The sequence below is a fragment of the Athene noctua genome, chromosome 14, assembly GCF_965140245.1.
Source record: "Athene noctua chromosome 14, bAthNoc1.hap1.1, whole genome shotgun sequence".
NCBI classification, from domain to species: Eukaryota; Metazoa; Chordata; class Aves; order Strigiformes; family Strigidae; genus Athene; species Athene noctua.
The window spans coordinates 20,087,591-20,111,487 of NC_134050.1; the positions used below are offsets into that span (position 1 = coordinate 20,087,591).

The following is a 23,897-nucleotide window of genomic DNA, read 5'->3' on the forward strand; positions in this document are numbered from 1 at the left end:
ATCTTACAGTGAAGAGAAACTGAACTTTGGCTACTGTTTTACTAGAGTAGCAGCAAGTACTCTAGAGGGCAAGGTAATCGGTAAATGCTCACTTGAGGGCCTAGAGGCATACATCATTCAAGAGGAATTTGTTCAAACTAATTGGCTTTAGACAGAAGTGATGTCATTCATCCCATTGTGATAGTTTTCAGTCCTATTTAGAGCCTCACAGAAGGAAACAGAGATCAAGGAGTGAGAGGTATCGGGCAGATCACGTTTCAAGGGCTCTTGATCAGGACAGTACTTTACACTGGCTGTTGGTTTCTGAGTCCTGAGTCCTGCTTCAAGACATGATAAAGGAAAATTTGAGGTGTTGAGCAGAAGATGAAGTGTTTTCTTACCAAAGTTTCCCAAGCTGTTCTCTCTTGTATCTACTCGCATCTCTAGGGCCTTCACTTGGTGCAGATCATCTACCCCTGTCAAAACTTTCTGTAAAGACAAGCAGAGATATATGTGTACTCTCATGCAATAAACCAGATGACAAAGGAGCAAAAAAGGTGTAGAAAGGCTTTCAAACTAATGCTTTGTCAACATATACTCCAGGTCAAAATGGCTAGATGTGTGACCACATTGAAATAAATTCAGTATTCAAAGATCTTTCTTCCTTGTAGCTCTGAATTATTCTAGTCTCACATAACTTCTACGGTGCTTAAAGAATCAAGCCTAAGGGTTGCATTCATGCTGCGAGTCAACAACAGACTTACATGACAATTAACTTCATTTAAACAGTATGTCCAAGTTTTAAAGTTTGCATAAGTGTTGTGCTAATCTTCAGCAGACGGGAAGTATTATCTTTAAGTGTCACCTGTAATCAAAAAGGCACTAGGTAGTAAAACTCAACAAAACACATTGTTTAGCCAATGTTTTGGCTAATAGTTTTAACCCAAAACTATGAAAAGGAAACATGATTTTACTCAAGAAGCTCACTTTTCTGGAAGAAGACAACACTAATTACAAGAATTACAAATTCCTCTGAAAAGGTCTAGGCAATGCAAATAGAAGACTAAAATCTTTCATTACTTTTGCAAAATCTTAGTAATAGGATTAACTACTGCATTAAGCAAAGGGGTGTGTGTGAATGAAGGATCTTTCCTATCTTATCACAGGATCTCTCCTAATATCCTAAAGTCTGTGTTGATATGTCTATGTGGATTTTGCCTTGGCAGAGATAAGCAGCATGACAGAAACAAGCAGAAGCTATATGCAGAGGAGAGAGGGAAGCTCTAGGACAACCGGTGAAAACTACAGCAAGGCTGTGCAGTCCTAAGATGCCAGGCTGCAACTCCACAAGCAGCTGAAGCAATCTCACATTACCACGGCTCTCATGCCCTGCTCCTTCCTGCTATGACCCAGTTCCTCTTTTCCCAGCTTCCCTCATCTAGGCTACATGTCCCAGCACCCCCTTTGCATCAGCCCTGGGTGCTCAGTGAATCCTTCCATTCACTAATTCAACAGACCAGACCAGGAGAGAACTGTATCTTTTCTTCCTGATGGGTTAGTGGTTCACGGAGGGGTCTGAAACACTCCTTGAGAGATGAGAAACAAGTCTTTTTTGTCACAATAACTGCCTGAAGGAGCTGATGCTATGTGTAATGATGTAACTGCTAAATTTTCATCTTCTTGTGCCAAAAGAGTTAGGACCTGGCGCTAAAAAAGTCCACTTAAAAATGGCTGACCCTAGCATCAGTGTCATCCCCTCAATGATGCAATCAACAGCATAGGTTGACAGAAGTATTGTGACCTGCCTTTTGCCCCTCTGTTTAAGATGAAGGCAGGAAATCATTCAAGAACCTACATGTACAGGAGACAAGTTTTCTTACTATTAAAAAGTTACAACACTCTTCAGTTTGCATAATAAGGGAAAAATTAGTCATTAGAGGGGACCGTGTATGACCACCTCTGTTTATGAGTTTTGGGAAGAAAAAAACAACCACAAGAACATCCAGTACATCTTGCAGGGAAAAATGGCGGTTGCAACATTCCTGCTCATAAAGTAAAATTTGTGTTGTGCACAAGCAACTGCAACTTCATTCACTGGTGGTTCCACATCCTCTTACAACGGACAAAACACAGTCTGAGTGTAATTGAGATGACAGTTTAAAAGGGGATGGTTTCCTGAAAAGGCTGAGCATCCCTCCTTGAAAAACTGCCTCCCTTTGTAAGGTCTTGAGTTGGACTCCTAAGAAACAGAATTATCCAAAATCTTCAGTTGCTTTTGAATTGCCTTTAAAACATTGTGCTTAAAGTTATTTTTAATCTTATATTTTTTAAAACTGTGATTTTAAGCAGGCTGAGCCTAACAAAGCTCCTAGACTTTCTTGCCTCCCTACTAGAGTATAAGAAACAAAGGTCTAAGGTGAAAATTCGGAAGTCCCCAGTGGCAGCCAGAAATTTACCTTCTATCCCCAGATGCAGCCACCACAAACCAGGGTTTGCTCCTGCAAAGAATGCAAGTTTATCATTTACAGACTGCTTTCTCCCCTCAAGTAAACACAAGATCCCTGACTGCAAGACACATTTTGCAGTCACCCTTTTCAGCAGATGACACTGTCTGTCAAATAGCATGAGAGTACGTGAGAAACGAGAGCTAGCTGGCGTCCTGACACACAACCACACACTTGGATTGCTGGACTTGCACACAAACTTATTGTCATTAAAGGAAGCTGCTTCTGAAAAAAACCTCCCTCCTGCCCATCAAAATAGTCTTAAGAGCCTACGTCATCAGAAGACAGAATGCGAAGAAGTCTCAGAACAAGTAATAAGCTTAGGGTGGTACACTTTGCCAATAGAGTAGCAGAAGGTCCTGGCACCACAAGGAGCCTTTGCCTTTCTCCTTTGCTGTCTGCAAGTTTCCTGCACTCCATCCTTCCCCTACTGTATTGTAGACAGCCTCCTTTCACAGTGCTGCTCCTTCTCTTTCAAAAACCAAGCTGCATAAAGTCTACTCTCCTAGGCATTCTCTATTCCTTTTCCTCATACCAGGGATTACCAGTGTGCTTCTTTGCCCTCCTTTTCCTCTTCCAGATCCACCATTTGTACTTTTTCCCTGTCTGAGAGATGAGCCACTTAGTGCATCCATATTTTGTACTGCAACAGGCAGGGCTGTGGCTCCAGTGCTGGAAAGGGTTATTGGCTGCCATCACCAGCTCTTTGAACTATAGATAGCTGCCTCGAAGCATGTGCTAACCAGATGCGACAGACTCCATGTGTTCTCGGTCCCCACTTCCCCGTTTTGCTTTTCCAAGAGTCTCTGTGAAAATCACTGGCCTTCCATATGCTGATGCTGAGGACACGCTTGAAGAGTTTGGAACCGATAGGCCGTGGGATGCAAAAGCTATCCTACTACATGAAAGAAATGAGAAATGCTTTCAGGTTGAGGATATGAGCTCATTTAGAGGCACCAGAAGCACAGAGACCCCAGGTGTTAACTGCAAGCTAGTTAGCAGGCCAGGGCGGCAGTTCAAGGGAAGGTTACGTGGTGAATGGTTCCTGTGGAAGATAGTCAGGACACTCCTACTCGCCAGACACCTCTCTTGGCATAATGGTGCAGCTGGGAGTGAAAGGAAGCTGCTACAAGTATACTTGAAATTGCTAATGTACAGGGACCTGTAAAAATAAGACAGTTTTAATGTTAGACCACTTATGTTTTACTAGCTTTTATTTTTTCCTCTATTTTTACTGTGTTTTACTGTAATGTATGTAATTTCATTTATACTTTTTCCTAACTACCCTCTGTAGTCATTACCCAGGTACCCACTTAGGAGATGTTTTAAAACCTTTAACTCCTTGCCTAGTAAAAATAAGACAGACCTTGGACAGTCTGAAAAACTCCCTGAGTACATCCCTAATAGCATGAACCTAAAGAAAACAAGTGCCTAAGAAGATGCTAGTGTCAAGATAAGTGACTGAAAGCTGGAACAAACCGGAGCTGAAGGACAGATGAAATACCTCTATGACCATACATGGACACTAGAAACCTAAAGTTCACTAAGGGACAGTGTGAGAAAGGCTGTGTGGATCCCTAAGGAGGGGAGAAGACCCTCACTCTTATTTTTACTACACATGCTCAGACTATCTAAATGAATTCTAAGAACCCTTTAGCATAAGACTGCCTTTTCTAAGATATCTAATGCATATGTATGCTTTTTGTGTATATTAGAGAGTTTTGTTAGCAGGTGCAGCACTTGTGGTGGAGCGATCCCCAGTGCTGCCCAGCGCTGCGAAAAAGAATCCCTGCTGAACAGTCATACTCAATCCTGACTGTGGACTGAAGCTCTTTGTTTCAAGAGTGTGATACATCTCACAGAATCACAGAATCATCTGGGTTGGAAAGGGCCTTGAAGTTCCCCCAGTCCAACCATGAACCTCACCCTGACCCTTCCCAACGCCACCAGATCTCTCAGCGCTGGCTCAGCCCAACTCTTCAACCCCTCCAGGGATCCCGGGGACTCCCCCCTGCCCTGGGCAGCCCATTCCAACGCCCAACAGCCCCTTCTGCACAGAAATCCTTCCTCAGAGCCAGCCTGACCCTGCCCTGGGCAGCTTGAGGCCATTCCCTCGGGGCCTGGCACTGGGTCCTTGGCTCCAGAGACTCATCCCCCCTCTCTGCCCCCTCCTGGCAGGGAGCTGCAGAGGGCCAGGAGGTCTCCCCTCAGCCTCCTCTTCTCCAGACTGAACCCCCCCAGTTCCCCCAGCCGCTCCCCAGCAGACCTGTGCTCCAGACCCTGCCCCAGCTCCGTTGCCCTTCTCTGGCCACGCTCGAGTCATTCAATGGCCTTTTTGGGGTGAGGGGCCCAATCTCATGTATCACAGCTAAAATTCTGGCACCAGGAATGGAGGACATTTAGGGAAGGACATGGAAACATTTAAACAAAGATGACACATATTTATCAGGATCTCCCTTTTATGTTGTTGTGTAACATCAAAGCCCAGGAACCTTCATCAAAATTTGAAAGCAGGGATATTTAGGAAGAATTTTCCTGCTATTGGGTAGCAAAGGAGAAAAAAAAAAAAGATATGGCCAAACACACTGGCGGGATCATCATCTTGGACAGAGAAATGTCTGGCACCATGCAGGTAAAAGTGATGCTAAGGCGCTCTGCATGTCTTTGTTTCCAGGGCCATGCCAGGTCTAGGACAGGCTCCTGCCCTAATTCTGAGATGTCCCACTGCTGCTTCAGGTAATGACTGCCTGCCCACAGCTCAGAGGGCTGTTTTGACAGCCAGGGACAGAACATCTCTCTGCTTGTGCTCCAGGAATGCTTACAGACATGAAGGTGCTGTGCCATCTAGGGATTTCTTTGGCTGTTTACAGCTGCTCAGCCTCAACGTAAGGCAGACAAAAAGGGACCAAGGATCTGTTCTTGGCAAAGAGTTGCATATACTCAGAATTATTTTACATCAGAAAAGATACCTTGAAAAAACTAACTATAATTCCAGGCTGACTGTTGGTGTTCAGAGAGGATTCTGCTTGCCACCCATCTACCTCCCAGCAAGGTAGGTATTGGTTAGATAGAGGAAGAGGATGCTTTCTGAAGAATCAAACATCAGAATCTTCCTGGCACGTGATGGTCACGAAGGTGGCCTGACAGCTTGATTCTGGGGAGCTAGTGTTATACTCCACCCTAAATTTGTTTATTTGAAATTTCCATGCTAAAGCACTGCACAATTCTTTGAAGATGAATGCATGATAAGTAAACCAAAGACAGATAAAGCTCACTTTACATTTTTGTGCCTCCTTCAACATAGTTTTACTCCTATTTTCCATGAGATCATGCTGAAGCTATTGATAAATAATTTAGCCAGTATTTTAAGAATCAACTCCATGATGGCTCACAAACAATTCCATCACATAAATGTCTGGCCAATATCTAACTGGAGACTGTGCACTAGCTTGGAAAGCTTTTCTTCTGACTGACAAGAAGAGCCAATAAGTATTCTGTAAAAAATTGCAAGTGAAAAATACTGTGCTTGCAGAGCTTCCCAACTGGCAGAACAGTCACCTGGGGATGCTGGGAAATCCAGTTCAAGTCCCACTTGCAACTCTCTGTAAATTCCTTAATTGGCAAATAATATCTGTTCAATTAAAGCTGGTGTATACAACTGATTTCTTCTCTCCTCCCTAGATTTTTCACATACTCTAAGAAAGGCAGTATGTTGCTAAAGAGCACGTTGTGTGCAGCTGTCAGAGAAGCATTTCCAGCTGTGCGTTTATTTTGCTGGTCCTGGTTAATTTGGCTAAGACAGGAATTCCTGAGTGGTGAGCTTATTTTCTTTTAATACTACACCTGTATGCAAATACTAGATTCGTGTCCATTCATGTGTTCGTTGCTTTTTGCAGGGATTTTATTTCAAATTCCAAACTCAAGTACAAGCTCTCCCTGCACAAAAAAAAATTATTGTTGCTACAAGTATGACGAAGTATTTATTCTAAGAAGAAAACTATTAAAACATTAATAAGGTTTCAAGTGATTCTAAGTCAAGGGATTTTTAGTGAGAGGGAACTTCCCTGTGGTCCCATATGCTATCTTCCTTTCAAAATGGCTAAATGCTGCAGATACAGCTAAATATTGTAATTATGGGTATTTCAATACTTTCTGCATATGCATACAAATATATTCTTCTCTCAGCTCCGATGAAGAGACTAGCTAGGTGTTCAGTCTGTGATAAAGAGAGATCTTCTTGGCTTGTATGAGAAGTGTAGATGAGGGCAATAATTATGACATTTAAGTGGTGGTGGATGCATTAGTAAAGATGTCTTTATTCTCATGCTGAAGTCTCCAAGTCACATTAACAGATCTACATGGACAGGTCCCTGCCTTGTCTTGCCACCCCACTGACTTGTGCCGAGAGTCACAGTACTGACACCTTCTTTTTTTAAACCAGTATTAAGGGTTTGATGCAGCAAGTTGCTGGGAGATGTCCTAACTATTGCAAACTTCAGAGGACACGTGGGGCACCAGAAACTACACGGGAAGTTTCCTGATCTCCCAGAAATATACTGTATCATTCATCTAGGAGGAAACAAGCTCAGTTTTAACTATGCTCTGAATTAACATGCAGGTCAGGATAGGAGATATTCTTGCATCAATTTTTGCTTTAAATTTGTTTTAAAGATTTACTTTCCCTCACATAAATATAAAAAAGTCATATCCCAATATTAATTATTTTTCCTATCTAGCAATTAGGTGCATAAGAAGTAACTACAATCATTACTCAGTGTTGTGTCACTGAACACGCAAAACTCAAGACTGTAATCTACCATTTTCTGTTAGCCAAGCAGCTGTGACCATATGCAAATGAAAAACTGTTTTTTTTCATATAAAGGCATGCATATGTCCATCTAGGCATATACATTTAAAGATTCCTGATGCAACAATTTGAATGTAAAACATCAGATGCCTAAGTAGCAGGACGAATGCTAATATAACAACTACAAGCCTTCACTGTAGTAAAGGCATTAGTGTTAGGATAAGAACATGTGAAGGGAAAGCTCTGAAACTAAAAGAGGCTTTGTAATTCTTTCCCTGTTCACAGTATTATGTTTACTACTATCTGCTAGCTTGAACAACTGATTTAACTTTTAAACTAGCTGTGCTTTGAGCAGGTCAAACTGGAAGACCTCCAGAGGTCCATTCAAAGCCTTTTAAAAATTATTATTTTAAAAATTATTATACTATTCTAATGAAGAATTCAGCAGATCCAAATTCAGTCAGTTACTTCCACCTCCTTTAGTCCACTTAATTTATCAAGATTTTGCCCTTGCTTTCTTATCTCTTCTTTTTTTTTATTTTTGGTCTCAAATCCATTTAGCTTACAACCAAGAGGAAAACTTTCTGTGAAGGAAAAAAGGAAATGACTGAGTCATTTCAGCAAGAATCTAATCTGTTGTTCCTGGACCCTCCAGGATTTTCTTCCTCCCATGAGGATGAGTGCATACCATATGAAATACACCCTAATCTCCTGAGCAACAGAACAACACCACTTCCAAACACGTGTTCCTAAGTTTAGAAAACATGGTTCACTGGAGCAGGATCAATAAACAGCAGAATAAGAATACTTCCTTTCTTCTCTAAAGATCACACACAAACATGATTAGTTTTGATAATGTGACAATATCTGGAAGATAATTTGACCTTGTAAAATGAGTTTTTTCTGAGAAGTAGAATGCTTTTTGTGGAAGTCAGAAAAAGATCCTTTGCAAAGGGCAGGGAGGCAACAGAGGTCAATAGAGCAAAATAAAAATCTGATCCTAGACAGGTGGAGCCCTTAATTTCAGTTCCTCCACACTTAACGAGAAATCTGTGCCACAGTCCTCAAAGTTAAAAAAGAATTGCTATTTATTGCCCATTAATAGCCAGTTTTCAGAACAAAGGGAGAATGGGGTATTAACTCACCCTGCTATTCTACAACATCCGACAACAACATGTAAGCAAACACAAGCATAGGCAAACCAGGGAGCTGGAAATATTAATAGGACAGGTGCAAATGGAAAAGCAAGAACACCTATTCCTATAGATGAAGATTAAACAGTTCTACAGAAAATGGACATTGATACTAGAAGAAAGAATAGAAAGAACATCTAATGATACAAACCCTTGCATCAAAAGCTTTTGACCTGTAGCTTGGGTGAAGCACATTCAAATATAAAAGGTTATTACATGACATCACAGCAAGAGAGATGGCAGCGAGCAGAAACTACAGAAGATGTCATTAACATAACGAGGATATGGAATCACACGGGATTTTAAAGCTAACATTATGCTGAAAGGAGGCTACGGGAGACCACAAACCCTGTAGTGAGAAAGCACAGCATTTAAGTGAGGTGAGGATCTGTATGGAGAGGAAGAGAACAGGCAAAGGACCAATGGTTTTGTAGAAGTTGTCTTATGTGCTATGGGATCCAAGAAGGTAAAAAGGAAAGGAAAGAAAATTAAAAAAAAAGAAAAGAAGAATCAGTTCAAGCCAAACTTTTTTCTCTCTTTGGAGGAAAACAATCTGACAACTGGAAAAAAATTTAAGGAATGCAAGTATCACACCTTTTAGAGAGTCCTTAATAATGGGGACTGCTAATGTTTTTAGTACTAAATAGACTGTCATCCACCCAGAAAAAGGACAAAATAAGTAAAATGTGCTGGTAGAGACGAGGCCGCAGGCTGAAATTCAAGGCACCCAGTCTTGACAGATTCTGCACAGCCAGACCTCCCAGCCTCCCCACACTCAAACTGAGCTGATGCAAGACAGAACACTGCAAGGGTGAGCAGTAAAGCTGAGTGTATATCTCAGAACAAAAACCTTCCTCAGGAACCTCCATCAGGTGTCCAGAAATCTGCCTATGCAACACTGCAGAACTGGAGCCTGTGTTCTTATTTGAATGTAAAATAATTTTACTTTAATGAGCACGTATTTCAAGAATCTATTAGTTTCCTTCTCAGAGCACTTCAGTGAATAAAATCAATAACTCCTAAAATATTCACAACTAAAAGACAATCAAGAAGATATTGCAAGTGTATTGATTTAAGCAAAAACCATTTGGTTATCAATGACATGTGGTTCCTTAAAAAAATATGCATGTGAAAACTTGTTTTGGATTAAATCTTTGAACAGCGTCTCTACATTTGCAAATCCAGAGGAAGTAAATTTATGGAAGCAGCGGTTTCCATTTGATCAACATAAAGGTCACAGAATAGATAGATTGGATGTGTTATTAAAACAAGCTATAAACATGGTAAATGTTTCCTTGACAATGTCATATAATTTTTCCTCTGAGCAGGAAGTATTCCAGCTATGCCAGCACAAATGTCAGGTTCCAGGGCCAGAAAATAGCTGTGTCCAGAAAAATGAACAGGACAGTATGCATCTATTTAAAAGTCTTTGAAATGGAATTCCTTACAAATGTTAATACACACCATGGAATTCCTTACAAATGTTAATAAACACAATCTTAACTGGCAAGACTCGATTAAGTTCAAGAGGGTACATATGCATAATAAAGGGTTTCTTCCCATTTTTAAAAATTGCCTAGAATTGTGGGGGAATTTAACTTCTGATCTGGATTTCTAAAAATATTACAAAATAATAAACTGCAACTTCATAGCATGTGGGTAACATTGCCTTACATATACTTTTCTGCTTACAACTTACTGTAAACTAAAAGCAGCAGAGCTCTAGACAGCAAAGAATTTCAGGCCAACGAAAGAACTTCCTAAGGGTTTAATTCAGAGTTTATTGAAGTCAGAGGGCAGCTGTTTTGGTTGCTCTAATGGGCTTTGGTTCATGCCCTAAGAAAACAGGGTAATCTGAGAGCTTCCAGTTGGATTTATACAGGGTATTGTAGGCCACAAATACATTAGACTGGTCAAACTTTATGCCAGATTTTTAAAAAAAAAAAAAAAAAAGACCAAGAAGTTGTCAGAGGTTCACATGAGCCAAAAGAAAGTGAATTGATCACAAGATCATATATCAAGTTTTCTCCAGAAAGCTTAAAATATACTCTGCAGAAAGTGATTTTTGCATCTCCAAACATTTTATAAACACTAAGAGACTAGAGTAGTTCTGAGAACAACTTGCTGTCTAGTCTACAGTGCACAGTCAAAACTGTGACTGGTAGGTAGTTCAGGAGTGGCGTAAGCCTGCGGGTAGAACACGCCCCTGCAGCAGGTAGTGTCTCCGCACTGGTGCAGCGCCTGCACAGGGGATTACTGACACCGCCACCGCCACCCTGCTGCTGGGAGCATCCGAACTGTCACCAAAAAGGGATAAAAGAACTTACCGACACCAATGTGATGCAGATAAGCAGACACTCCTTTATCAATGGCCGGGTGTGCAGGGGAATCATCTCACCAACAGCACACACCTAACTTGTATAACATGTTGATTATACAGAATACGATAATACATATTAATCAAGTGTTCATACCTAAACATGTTAATTCCTGGAAATAATTTTAATATCCACTCCTCTTTCTGGTTATGTGCACTGAAGTCCTGAAATGAGTCTGGGCTGTAATAAGAGTCGGGGGTCCATGGGTCGGTGGTTGCCATCTCCCCCTGTCAGAATTACCTTTTACCTAGTTTCTTCATAACTTGGCAGACATAGGCAGGTGGTTACAGTTCATTTTCTCCAATTTCTATTAATCTTACCCAAGCTCCTACCTTTTGACATGCAAACCAATAAAGTATTATTTCAAGATTAATAATTATTGAACTATGTGGCCCATGCAGTCTTGGTCTGAGATTTTACAGATGAGCTCATAGCAGCATAGCTGGTTACACGGTTACACAGTGTTCCATAGTTACTTAAAACAATACACAATTATTCTCTGAGTTTTATAAAACTAATATTCTTATAAAATTCTATTTGATTATTTAATCACGATTATTTCTCATCATAAGGTCCAAAATCATCCCCTTAATAACAAACCAACGGCAATCTGTAGCAGAACCACAGCCTTGGCCTCATCTGTCTTTCACTAGTTTCTACCCAGCTCTGCAACACAGAAAGCTGCAGCTTTTCCCCTTAACTCCTGCTCTCAGCTCTCCCTTTAGTAGGGGTAAATCAGGTTATTTTCTCAGCTCCTAGACATCCCAAAGGATTTCACCTTTACTTCGTCCTGAGCAAAACACAGCACAATCTGCAACCAAGTATTCCTTCACGAATATTTCACAAAGAGAATTCCTTCACAAAGATTTCATCATGTTACTCTTTCAACAGGCTGCATGCCAAAATAATTTCCCCCAGTGAAAAAGGAACATGACTTTCAAAAGTGCTTTGAAATTTCACACACTTTGATATGTATAGAAAGTATTTCTAGCAATTGCAGAATATTTTAATTGGCTTCTTAGCAGGACAGAGGATTTCACTAATTCAGAAGAAAAGTTGTGCGTTTAAAGTTATATTTCCAATCTCTAGAACAAGGTTAATGTAAAAAGCTTTTTCTAAATGCTAAGATTCAAGGTACTTCAGATGGCATTAATGAGATCCGTTTAAATTATAATTACGCTACCCATACTTTTCTTCACGCTGCTTCAAGAAACCTAGCAATGAAGACAGCAGCATTCATGCTGGGAATATTTTTAATATGAAACAAGGTGAAAGGGGGACAAACATTTGATAAATTTCCATAAGACAGAATCTACTTTCTGCAGAAGTCTGTCAGATATGCAACAATTTGTAATCATCACAAGAGCAGATGGAAGGTTAAGTTAATACAGCTCTGTATATGCCAGTTTGCCTCTTCTACTTCATTAAAAAGTTGGATATCTACTCACCAGTTTCCTGGGGGAAAGGTATTCATCCATAAGTAGCTCTCCATCATCTTTAATCAGTGGACTGGGATTTAGGTTGCCTCGCCAACTCAAATCAGTCACCCGGACTGCAGCTGAGGCTGGATGAGAAACTCTGCCAGGATTCCACTTCAGGTCCATCTCAATATGCTTTGAACAAAAGGATAACAAGCGGTCTCATTTTTCCCCTGCATTTATTACTTTCCTTTCAGCAAAATCTATTTTGACTCCCATTGCAAGCCAGCAAGTGCCTATGGAGATACAGGTTTCTTTAATCAGAAAGAACTCAAAGCAATGCATCACATAACATATATTCTTCCTTTTCTTCACCCTCAAGAGTTATCCTAGTACCACATCTCATTCAGCTTTGAGTATAAGCTTTTACAGCAAATTATTGTTTGCAGTTGTACAAGAAGTCAAGCATACCTGTGGCTCTGTACAAAGGAGGTAGTCAAGAACAAACAACTCAGGACACCAGTCTTTTCTAGTCCTCTCACTACTCCACTCTCCCTTCTCCAGTGGCAATGAACTTCCCATCCACACAGGCCTCCTACCTACCCACTCCCTCTTGAGAAATGCAAACAGCACTCAGCAAAACTCTGCCAGGCTCCAGGTTGCAAGTGCCAGCATGGAGACACATCGCCACTTCAGTGGTGTGAGCTCTGCCTGTAGGCAGCACAGGCAGCAGCAGTCTGTATCTGCTGTCCTAAATTAAACGTACCTGCCCTGTTACTGACTGCCCTCTGGGTCAGGCAGGCCATGGCTACTGACTTCTAGTTCTGAAGAGAGTCTTAGAGAAAATAAAATTAAGATACAATTTAAACAAAACTGTGTATGCTTCAAGTGAAGAATGAAATCCAAAGTTTGAAGATGAAGCACTTCAAAAGTGTTCATTCTTCAAGTCCCAAAGTTATTCCTTTTGCAGAAATATTAACAATTAACTGTGAAATATGAGAATAAGCATATGTACACCCGTAAGAGTCCAAAAGCAATCAGCTGTACCCGAATGGTACAAGCATTACTATGATTTATACAGCTATTTACTACTACTTGGCAGCAAGGAAGTATCACAGCTGGAAATGTTGCTGTAACAACAAAAGGCTAGACTAGAGAAAAGCCTTCTCGCTCTGCTGAAGGGACACCTGCAGTTTTCCTCTGTTCTCCACTGTGAAGCAATACTTATTCTTAGTGCTGGAAAAGTAATTAAATAATCAAGCTAATCATAACTGGCTGACGAGAGTTCAGTGGTGGCCAAGATCTGAGAATTACCACCTTCCTTCCCCCTCATACTAACCAACAGTTAGACACAGGAATGATTTCTGTTAGGAAAAAAGTTCTGGCTGCTCAGCTAGTCATCTCCACTCAGGAGAACTGACTGGTTAGTAGCTGAGAGAGGTTTACACCAAAGAGACTTCTTGCTCTGACTACTCATGTCCAGTCAAAAGTCTTAATCTCTGCAGCAGCAAAAGAAACTCAGAAGACTCAGTACTGTCAGAAAAAATAGCAGCCCTTATCTGAAGAACAGTAGCAACAAAAAAATTAATGATCCACAAGACCTCTCCCCGAAGGATTTCCTAGCATTAGGAAGAGAGGAACCAAAACCTCACCCTCCTGAGCACCCCTTCCATACGCTCATCAGGGGAGAGGCAACCCACAGAAAGCAAAAACTGTTTTCCCCAGCTCACTGCACATACCTGGCAAGCATTCCTAGAGGAGAAGCTGACTTCTCAAATGTGCTACATCTGAGCCACAGCAATGTTCAAGGCTTAAAAAACATATTCGAGAACAAACTCTTCAGAGACGCATTACTCCTTTAAATCTCTCTTAATGGCTTATAAAAGAAGCACCATAAAGTGAATTGAGCAGTGACATTTGCAGCTTCTAAAGCCTCAGCATGCCTACAGGAGTGTAACGACAATTTTCATACTTCTGCCCATTAGGAGGGAAAAGGGATCTCAAAACCACTGTGCGTCTTAGTTTTTGGAAAAAAAAACTACAACCCATAAATTTCTGTTTCTTTTCCCAAAGAATTCTAGAATTTCTCAAGGTTTTTGTCCCTCTACTTTCTTTAGAGCAGATCAGTATGATTTAGTCAGTACACTGAGTTGCAACAGGCCAAGGAAATTCAAGACTCTTATGTGATATGAAGGTCTTCTGGGGTTGTCTTTATCTTCCCAAGAAGGAATTATTTGGTCAATAACTGAGTTGGATTAGAATATCTGCCATATAAAATCTGGAATATTTTGACAATTGCACAAGACTTGTGTCATATTGTGTGGTGGTTCATTCTAATTCAAGTGAGGATCATTATTATCCAGACATAATCCCGTATGTTATCAGAGCCAAGTGGAGCAACAGTCAGAAATCACTGATGTAACGTGTGAGTGCAGAACATAAGGAGATAATAGCAGGACTGAGTAGATTTGGGCCATAAAGAGTTAATGCACTTACATAAACCAAATTATTGTTCTTGTTTCTTTGGTCCATCACTATTACATTTCAGAATGTCCTCCAATCTTTGAAATATGTGTTGATACAGCACTTATTTAAGGTTTGACAGGGAGATCAATTTGTGGCTTAATACCCAAAGTAACACTTCCAATTTTATACTTCCCGCTATTGATCTGCTGTTTGTAATTATTGTAACATTGGATTAGTGAGGAGAAAAGCATTTTCATCACAAATTGTCTGGGATTAAATTGAGTTATTATCAGCAAACAAACCTTTTTTTTTTTTAAATGCTTCCATCGTTTCAAAACTTTCTCCAGAGAAGAATCTTCTTCTGAACATGGATCAAAATAACATCCTCCAAATGAGGATGCCAAGAGTGCAGGAATCCTAGTGGTGAGGTACCAATCTTACAGAAAAATCCATAAACCTCCAAAGTCTCCAGCACTGTGTAGGAGCGAGAAATTGGCCTGTCACAACACTTGTCCCCCTACAGATACAGGGGTCAGATTGCTCATTTTTATCAGCTCCATCTGACTTTGAGACACTCCAGTAAAGCCATCTCACCCACTCATATAAAATGCTAAAAAGTAAATGAGAAATCTATGGCTCTGTGAAATGTGCAGAATGAGCAACCCCTGACCCAGACCAGTGTTAGCCTCAGTGGGACTGGGAAGGCTCCATTGTCATTAGAGAGGTCTGAAAGTCATGCACCTGAAGATTTACTCCACAGATAAGGTGGTTGCATTGTTTATATGTTGGATCTATATGCTGAATGGTAACGCAGATCATTCTTACAAGATTTTATGGGACCAACAAGGATGGAGGCTAACTGCACCTAACACAAACCTTCAGTTACTTCAGTGGTAGAGAAAAGCAACACTAGTAAATAGGTGAATGCCAGGGAAAGACAAAATGGCAGAAAAAAAAAGGGGGTTTGTCCTGCATGTGAACATTTTGAAGAATAAAAGAATGAAAGAAATCAGTGAATTAGTTTTTGCAGGATTTGCATCATGGATCTTGACTTAGCAGGCTCTTACACATGTGGATAAATAGAAGCAGATAATCAGTGAGTGCAGGAGAAATCAATGACCAGAGCAGTGAGATGGAAGATCATCTTGAATTCTACAAAGAGTTAATCCGCCAACTTTCCCCACTGCTCCTGCTCTCCTTCCCAAAGTCAGCGTGATGGTAAGCTGTTCAATTCAGAGACATGTTGTGGAAGAGCATTAAAAACTGCATGATGTTTTCAACATATATAGAGTAATACAACTAATAAAGATAATTATTAAAATTAAATGATCCTTGGAACAACGTATTATTCCTGAAGAATACTCTAATTTGCTAGAAAGAAATCGGCAGAGGGTAGATATTTGATGTTCTTAGGGTCTGACAAACTGGTAAAACTCCAAGATTTTACTTTCCTGCAACTAGATTTATCAAAGAGCCAATGATAAGACAGTGTATTCTTCATTAAATATATATTAATATGCATTTTAAATTCAGCAGTTGCCAGGAATGTTTGACTCCATATTAATTATGGCTTCTTAAGTCTGGGAAAGACCCTCTGAATTGTGTTACTAGGCATGAAAATTTCTAATGCAGCCTTCAAGACAGTACCTAAAGAGCTTGTCCAAGCAATTAGGTTACTGTTTAAAAATAAAAAACCTCAAACAAAATAATCAGTTCAGATTTACTCTAGGAAAGATATATACCTTTATATATTAACATCCCATACAAAAATGCATCTCTACGCCCTCAGGACAGCTTCTCAATCCACATCTTCTCCTGCTCTGTGGCTACCCATGCCTTCAAAACCCACATAGGGCCCAGTGCCATTTCAGGTAGGGTACTGCAGTCTGTACGCCTTTATGTCACCAGCCTAAAAATTCTCTAGAAAGAAACATTTGAGAACTATTGTGCTATCTATCCCTTCATGATAGGAAGCTTGCACTGCAAACTTTCATTTCTCCTGCCCTGCATAATGGAATTTTTATTTGTTTAATCCAGAATCACAAACTACAGTATACAGCCCATACTGTTACTGCTGCCACAGAATGAAAACAAAGAATTCTGCGTTTACTAAGGATTTGACAAAAGGTTTGGTTTATAAGTCCCAAGGGAACTATGAGTGCCCTTTTAAGTGTAATTTTGTGCAAGTGCACTACAGATAACCTCTTCTGGAAAATAACTGTTTGGGCAGCTGGAATTTACTATGATGTCATCAGGAAACTACTGTTACAATAATCCACCCCTAATGGCAAAAACAGTTCCTGCTACATTTATGCAATATAAAGCATCCTGCAACACATCAGCTTGTTTTAGCAGGTGCAACTTCTAAAAAGTTGAAAAATAAAACATCTGACCTGATATTAATGTGGATCTTTCTTTTCCATATATAACTAAATGATCCTGCTTTAATCTTTTGCTTTTGTTAAGAGGAAGGAAGTAACGACTACTTCGGTAATGCTACTTTAATATCAAGGGATCATGTAAACACTATAAAGAGCATTCATAAATATTGCACTTGTGTGCCCCACTAAAGAAAAAAAGCTTGTATGAGAATGCTGAAATACCAACATATCAATATCCCGAAATACCCAGATATCAATATCCCATTTAACATAATTAAAAATTCACTGACTGCCATGACATTGAATGACTTGAATGCTTGCAATGATGGTTTTGTCCAATTGTTCAGTCAGTTTGAGGCCTTGGTTCCAGCACCCAAATTTGCACATAAAGCAGGTGTACCAATTTTCCTCATTGTTTACCTTCCTTATTTATGGTTTTACAGTCTGTAAGAGTGCCTGACAGTCCTTTGGTATTATATGTAAATCCTGCTCTACGGTTGCCATGACCATGGTAGGTAAGCCTCGGGATCTATGTCCCTCCCCAGTCCTTGGGGAAAGTTCTTGGAAGCTTCATGGACTTTGTATTACCCCATGCACAGAGCTGAGTTCAGACTGTGCCGTCGTCCAAAGCAACAGTGATCCCAGAGACAAAAATGCATGCTACAAACCTAGACCAGGTTTGAGCCAACACCCTGGAGATAAAAGGTGTTTCATATTCTTAAAAAACATAAGAATAATAAAATGTAATAAATAAAAAGGCAACACATTAAATGCCACCCATTTCTCCCTTATATATCTACAAACTGCATTTATTAAAGAAGCAGGATATATAATACTTTCCCAGACCCCGCTGAGGAGGTTGTAAGGTGATAAGAAATTTTTTATCACATGTGCTGGAAATGCCTTTAAACTAAATAATTCTGGAGCTAGCTTGTCAAATGTTGTCCTCATAGCAGGATAAAAAGCAGATTGCTCTCTATTATACGTGCTATTACATGTCAAGGAAACAATAAACCAAGGTCCAATCAATTCTTTTTGTTTTTTTCGAGTCCTGTGGTAGGAGGGGATCAGCAGCAATTTCTGTCTGGCTACAAACATTCACGGATACTCTCTGCAGCACAAGTCTGCAGACAGTGGCTACAAATGAGCACGGATTATCTAAATCCTTAGCTGGAACTGCAAGATGCTACAGATTTATTTTTTTTTCTTATATAGGTGAACTTCAAGAGGCTTTTCTGCTCTCTGTCCACACTCCTCCCCACAACCAGCCTAAGAAAAGTAAAGCAGGGGGTAGGGTGTGGGGGTAGCTGGTGGACAACAGGGGTTATGGAAAAACAGAGCTCCAAGGTGCCTATGCCTTCACTGCTAGAAGGTTGCCAAGTCATCTTATGATCATTCAGTTAGTGGAGGAGATAAGAGTAAGTCCCTCACCATTTTAACTTCAGCAAGGTAGCCAGGGTTCAGGAAGCTGCATTTGGCTCGTCACGGCCACAAGTTTTTAATCCAACAGTGTCCAGATGTTAAAAAAGGGAGAAACAAGGCTGCTCTATTTAAAATCATCCTGTCCTTAGCTAGGGGATAGCTAATGCTGAGGTACACGGGAACCAACACTTCTGTGCTTGTCACACACACAGAACTTGCCTTAAATGTAGGTGTCACTGGAGCAGAAGACTGAGGAAAATAATTGGTTTAGGCAATTCTAACACTACAGTTTCCTCTTTGTTAAAATAAAAAGTATTCAACTATAATGTTATTCTTCCTAACTATTCCCAAGGTACAGATACTAATTTAAAACACAGCACCAGCTTAATGAAGTCTTTTGTCAGGAAATGCTTAATATCCTTCCTTTTGGGCCTTACCTACAATATCCTACTCTTATTTCAGAGGACAGAATGGACAGGTAGGTGCATCCTGCCAGGCTGAATTAGGATTTGATTTCATGTTAATACTCCACAGGTTATCTTAATATCTACTGGATATTCTGTTAACCTTCAAAGGACAATAATCCAAACAATTATTTTTTTCTAAAACACCGACCAGGTCATTCATTTACCTTCCTTGCATTCTAAAGGCCTAATTCAGCAATTACTTGGACATACTGAGGAAGGACAAACCAGGCAAGGTTTGTAGAGTCAGCATCTTTTAAGATCAACAGATATAGTTAGGAAAACAAGACAAGTTTTAGGGCCTGCAAACCCCTCTTCGTGTCATGGGCACTTACCCATACTCCCCAAGCTCAAAGAGGAAACCTAACTCAGTGCCAGTTCGACCCTGAAATCATTCATGTGAACAACTTTGCACAGAGCAGGGGGAAGACCCAAGGAAAAAGTTCATCATCTGGCTAACCCAAGATAAAAGCATCCACTGGTATCAGTTACAGCATAAGCAAAAGCATTCCCACCACCCTCCCCCAAACGTGTATTGTTTCCTCAGAACACCTCTGCAAGAGGTGGGCTACAACCAGGTTGAACGCCTCTCTGCTCTTCATCAGCCATGTTACATAAAGTCCCACAGGTCAAGGCTCACACTGAAGTAAAAGTTGCCCCAGTTGTTTCTTTTTAGCTTCCGATTTGACTGAGAAGACTTGAAAATATGAATCCCAGCATATTATTTCTGAGCTGCTGGAGCGGGGCTGAAGAAAGGCAGGCAGACAGCCCCAGTGCCCAAGTACTGCACATCCTACAACCACTCCCTATGCAAGTCTGAGTGTGTTAAAAGAAAAGTTACCTTCAGGGAGCTCTCTACTTATATATTTAACATCTGGAAAAATGAAAAATACTGTCTCAGCACATAGACTGCAATATATTTATTTAGAAAGTAAGAAGGAGCATGATGAAATCATATTTTAGGGGGGAATTAAAAAAAAAAATAATATTTGAGTGGCTCCGAGATAACTTATCACCCAACCAACAATCTCCCTGAGTTAGTGCTGGTGGATGAGGCCTTTGGTCATATTCTGTTATCGGTGTAAAGGTACCTTCTCACTGAATAAAGCTTTTGTAAGTGAATAAACTAACTTGTCAATGATTTGCATAGAATATACCATATTCCACTGGTGGCCACACTGCACAAAAAAGTTTGAGATTAATCTTCTGTAAGTGATGACGGACAAAGAATAAGCTAATACATCCCACAGAGTCAATCAACATTTCACCTACTTCTAAAAAATATTATGTGCAAGGCAGTGTCAACCATTGCAAAGATGGGATAATACAAAAAAAAAGTTCCCTCTCTCACTGCAAACTTAGTTTTGTTTTAGTGTTGTATTAATTATCCTTTCCTGTCACACGCAAAACCTTCTCACCCTGCAGAAATACTGCTTTTAACCTAGCCTAGCTGTCTTTGTCTGGGGCTTAAGGCAAGAGGGTTTTGCATCACCTGATGCTCTCCTACCTCATTATGAAGAAGCTGGGTAAGTCACCTGTATACTGGTCTCTTCTCCAGCACCTTCCCCAATTTCTCCCACATGCCCAAAGGTCTTGCAGACTCTCTGCATTCATTAGGATAGTAACATTGCAGTGCAGCTCAGTTTTCTGAGACACAAAAAGATGCAGTGTCTTCCTGCACAGGCAAGTGCAGTTTCAGATCAAGCTTACAACAGTGCTGCTCATTCACAGGCTATTCTAAACCATGGACTCAGGACTAAGCCACTGTCCAAAGCTGCAGAGTAAAAAAACCTCTGCTTTTGGTCTTCAAAGCATTTTTAGTATCCACCACTTAGAACAATTTCCAGATTCCAGCTAAGAAAAGGACAATAAAAAAAGTTTTCTCCCCCCCCCCCCCCCCCGCTACTGTTGCATTGCATTTATGAGCCTTTTGAAATCCAAACTTCTGTGCAGGATGAAAATTCATCATATATGGCATTTCTGAGTTTCAAAGTGCTCTGCTGTCCCCCAAAAAATTTCAGTCCATTTCATTAGGTGATTAAGCTGATTGAAGCAAGAGATTCCAGAGCCCAAAAAGCCATTGGAAGAGTAATTTTCAATGCTGGGATGTTTCTGATTTCCAATGTGTTGCTCATATGGGATACATTGTGTAAAAAGAGATGAATTCTAGCCGAACTCATAGGAAAATACTAAACAGTGAAAGATAGGGCAAGAACTGATTTAGTAACGAACACTCCCAAAATTTTAGCAAAGGCAAAAAACTAACAGTGAAAAGGACTTTGCAAAATAAATTTAGGCTACTAACGAGGTTGCATTATAACTGTCCTTCCGGGTCAAGGCAGATGTCCAGCTAGCTCCTGTAGTCAGAAACAGATGCTTAAAAACCAGTATCAGAAGCAGAGGTAGTCCAAAGCCACCCTTCCCTGACATACTGTTTTAATTTCTGGCACTCAGCTGCTCAGTAACTTCCCAAGCCAAAAGGTGTGTTGTGTTCAACAGCTGGGGAGATATGTAGGGAAGCAATTACTTGTCATGCCTTGAGACATGACAAATAGTCATCCAACGACTAAAGAAACCACAGGAATTTTATCAGGAAGCAGTTTTTGAAAAGGAGAAACGGCACTTCTGCAGCCTATTTAAATTGTGGAAGACACTAGCATAGGTTGTTGTGGAGGCTAAAATTCTAAGTGAGGTCAAAAGCAGTTAGATAGAATTATAGAGGATTCATCCATCTGACCATACCATTCATTAATTTATAGCTTTCTTTTGCATCATCTCCTTTCTCATCTCCTCTTCTAGCTGAAAAGTCTCATTTATTTTGTCTGTTTTCCATTTCTCATCCTTGTTGTATTTCACAGAAGCAATTTCAGTTCTGCCATTTACCCTCCAGGATGATCAGAACTGCACATGAGATTCAAGATATGCCACAGAGACAGTACATGAATTTACGCTGTTTTCAATTCCTCTTCTTAGAAGTTTTAACACTGTTTGTCTTTTTGACTAGCTGCAAGATATTTTCAGAGAACTACCACAGTACCTTAATGCTCTTTCCCAAGTACCAATAATTTACTTAAAGCTCTTCATTCTAGATATGTTTCATTCTCTCACATGCATAACTTTGAACTTGGGTGGATACTCTATTAAAATAAATCAATAACATACTCAAGCACTACTTACGCTAGTAACATTAAAAAAAAGAGAGAGAAACCAAAGTAATGTTAGAACTCCACTCTAAAAAAAAATAAATTAAAACTCAGGATGCACAAAATGTAAGATAAACAGCCACTGTTTGAATGCTGTGCTTCAAATACTCTTCCCTTATGTGAGACACTACAACCAAAGGAACGAGTGCTTTCTAATTTTTTTTTTTTTTTTTTAATATCAGATAATGCTTCTTTGAACTGGACAGGGTCCACAGTCTTTTCCTTTTAATACAGATACATTAGCCTTTATTACATCTGCCACGGCAAATCTAGTCTTCTGATTTGTATTATAGCAAGTACTTGTGCCCTTACTGATATAAAATAGGCTTTGCTCCAAATAGTTTTTCAAGCCAACACATGAATCTACAGAAGGTATAAAAACACTAACCATTTTACTAGCAAATTTAAATTATGCAGATGTACCTAAATTAATTTCTGTGAAAAGCTCTTGAATTTTCTGATTTAAAAAATAACCTCTCCATAATTCCTCTTGAATAATTATTAAGCCATTTCCATTAGTGACAAATGTAGCAATCCCAGATTTATGGTATGTTACATAATGTTACCATTTTGCAGCACTAAATTTTATACTACTTCAAACTTAGAGAACAAATGTGTTTTCTTTAACCATGTCCCCTAAGGAGCTTCATTTAGATAAGCATATGCAACACCATCATAATAAATAATAATATCACTCCAGCCCAGTGCTAAACTCACATCTGGTCTCACACTGAATCTGAATCCTGCTTTTAGACAGGATCAGATGCCTCGAGTTGTGCAAGAACAGGCTGATGGCATCCCAGGCCACGGGCAGAGCCTGTTCTCTCTTCCACTGATGGTAGTGCATGATTAAGCTAAGGAACTGAACTGCCCACAGGTGGATGTATCCACATATCAATCTCTTGAGACGTCAGACCTACAGGAGCATAGCAATTGTCAGTGTTAAAGCCAAGAGAAAGAACACAAAAGCCAGAAACACACCCCCCCACCAAAACCTGTTAATGACAGCAACTCTGAGATCTGACATGCCTGAATGCTGCATATTAAATCAAAGTTCTTTTAGGCAAATTCGAATCAGACAAAATAACACAAAGCAGAGAAGTAAAATTAAATGGGAGGGTAATTTAAAGAAAAATTCTGAAACACTTTCTGTCATTTGGACACTCAAAATTATTTTACCTTTTCTTTCAATGCAACTGCTGTTCTGCATCTTTTGTTTCCCATCCCTCTCCTACAGACTTTCATTTACTAGTCACAGCCGTTCATCTCCATTTATCTTGGATGACGCAGGTGCTCACAGTGCTGATTCTGATTTGATTGCTCTATATCCTTCTAAAACCAGAGTAAGAACACAATCTTAAAGAGAAAAAAAGAACAAACCAAACGCAAAGACTCTGTGCATTCCACAACTAATAATGAAAAATAACTTTATCCGCTGTAGCAGCAGAAGCCCACGCTCAATAGGTCTTAAAAGTGTAACAGGACATAAAGCAGTACAGCCTAAAAGAGCTTAATGAAAGCGTAACTAAAACATTTTCCCAAGGAGATCATGAGAAGGTGAAAGAATTGATACAGAAGAATCTACGTACTTGCAAAAAAAGTTATTTACTGAACAACTATTTACTTAAAGAACAAGTATTTCCTAGGCTGTAGGAGTAAGTTGAATCTGTGGTAGAGAACAC

At 40.0% G+C, this 23,897-nt stretch overlaps 1 protein-coding gene across 5 annotated transcripts in view; it reads right to left on the reverse strand.

Moving 5' to 3' along the window:
* LRRC56 (leucine rich repeat containing 56) overlaps positions 1–23,897 on the reverse strand; it is a 66,382-nt gene that overhangs the window by 41,709 nt on the left and 776 nt on the right. For 2 of the 5 annotated variants that reach the window (XM_074918173.1, XM_074918172.1), the window contains exons 2-4: positions 23,395–23,547; positions 12,310–12,474; positions 381–468 (exon numbers count right to left, since the gene is read on the reverse strand). In XM_074918173.1, the coding sequence (XP_074774274.1) occupies positions 381–468; positions 12,310–12,474; positions 23,395–23,460 (319 nt within the window). In that variant the 5' untranslated portion in view covers positions 23,461–23,547. Of the gene's footprint in view, positions 1–380; positions 469–743; positions 837–3,226; positions 3,382–12,309; positions 12,475–23,394; positions 23,548–23,897 lie in introns of those variants that run through there. The other 3 variants (XM_074918174.1, XM_074918177.1, XM_074918176.1) reach the window with 3 other exon arrangements.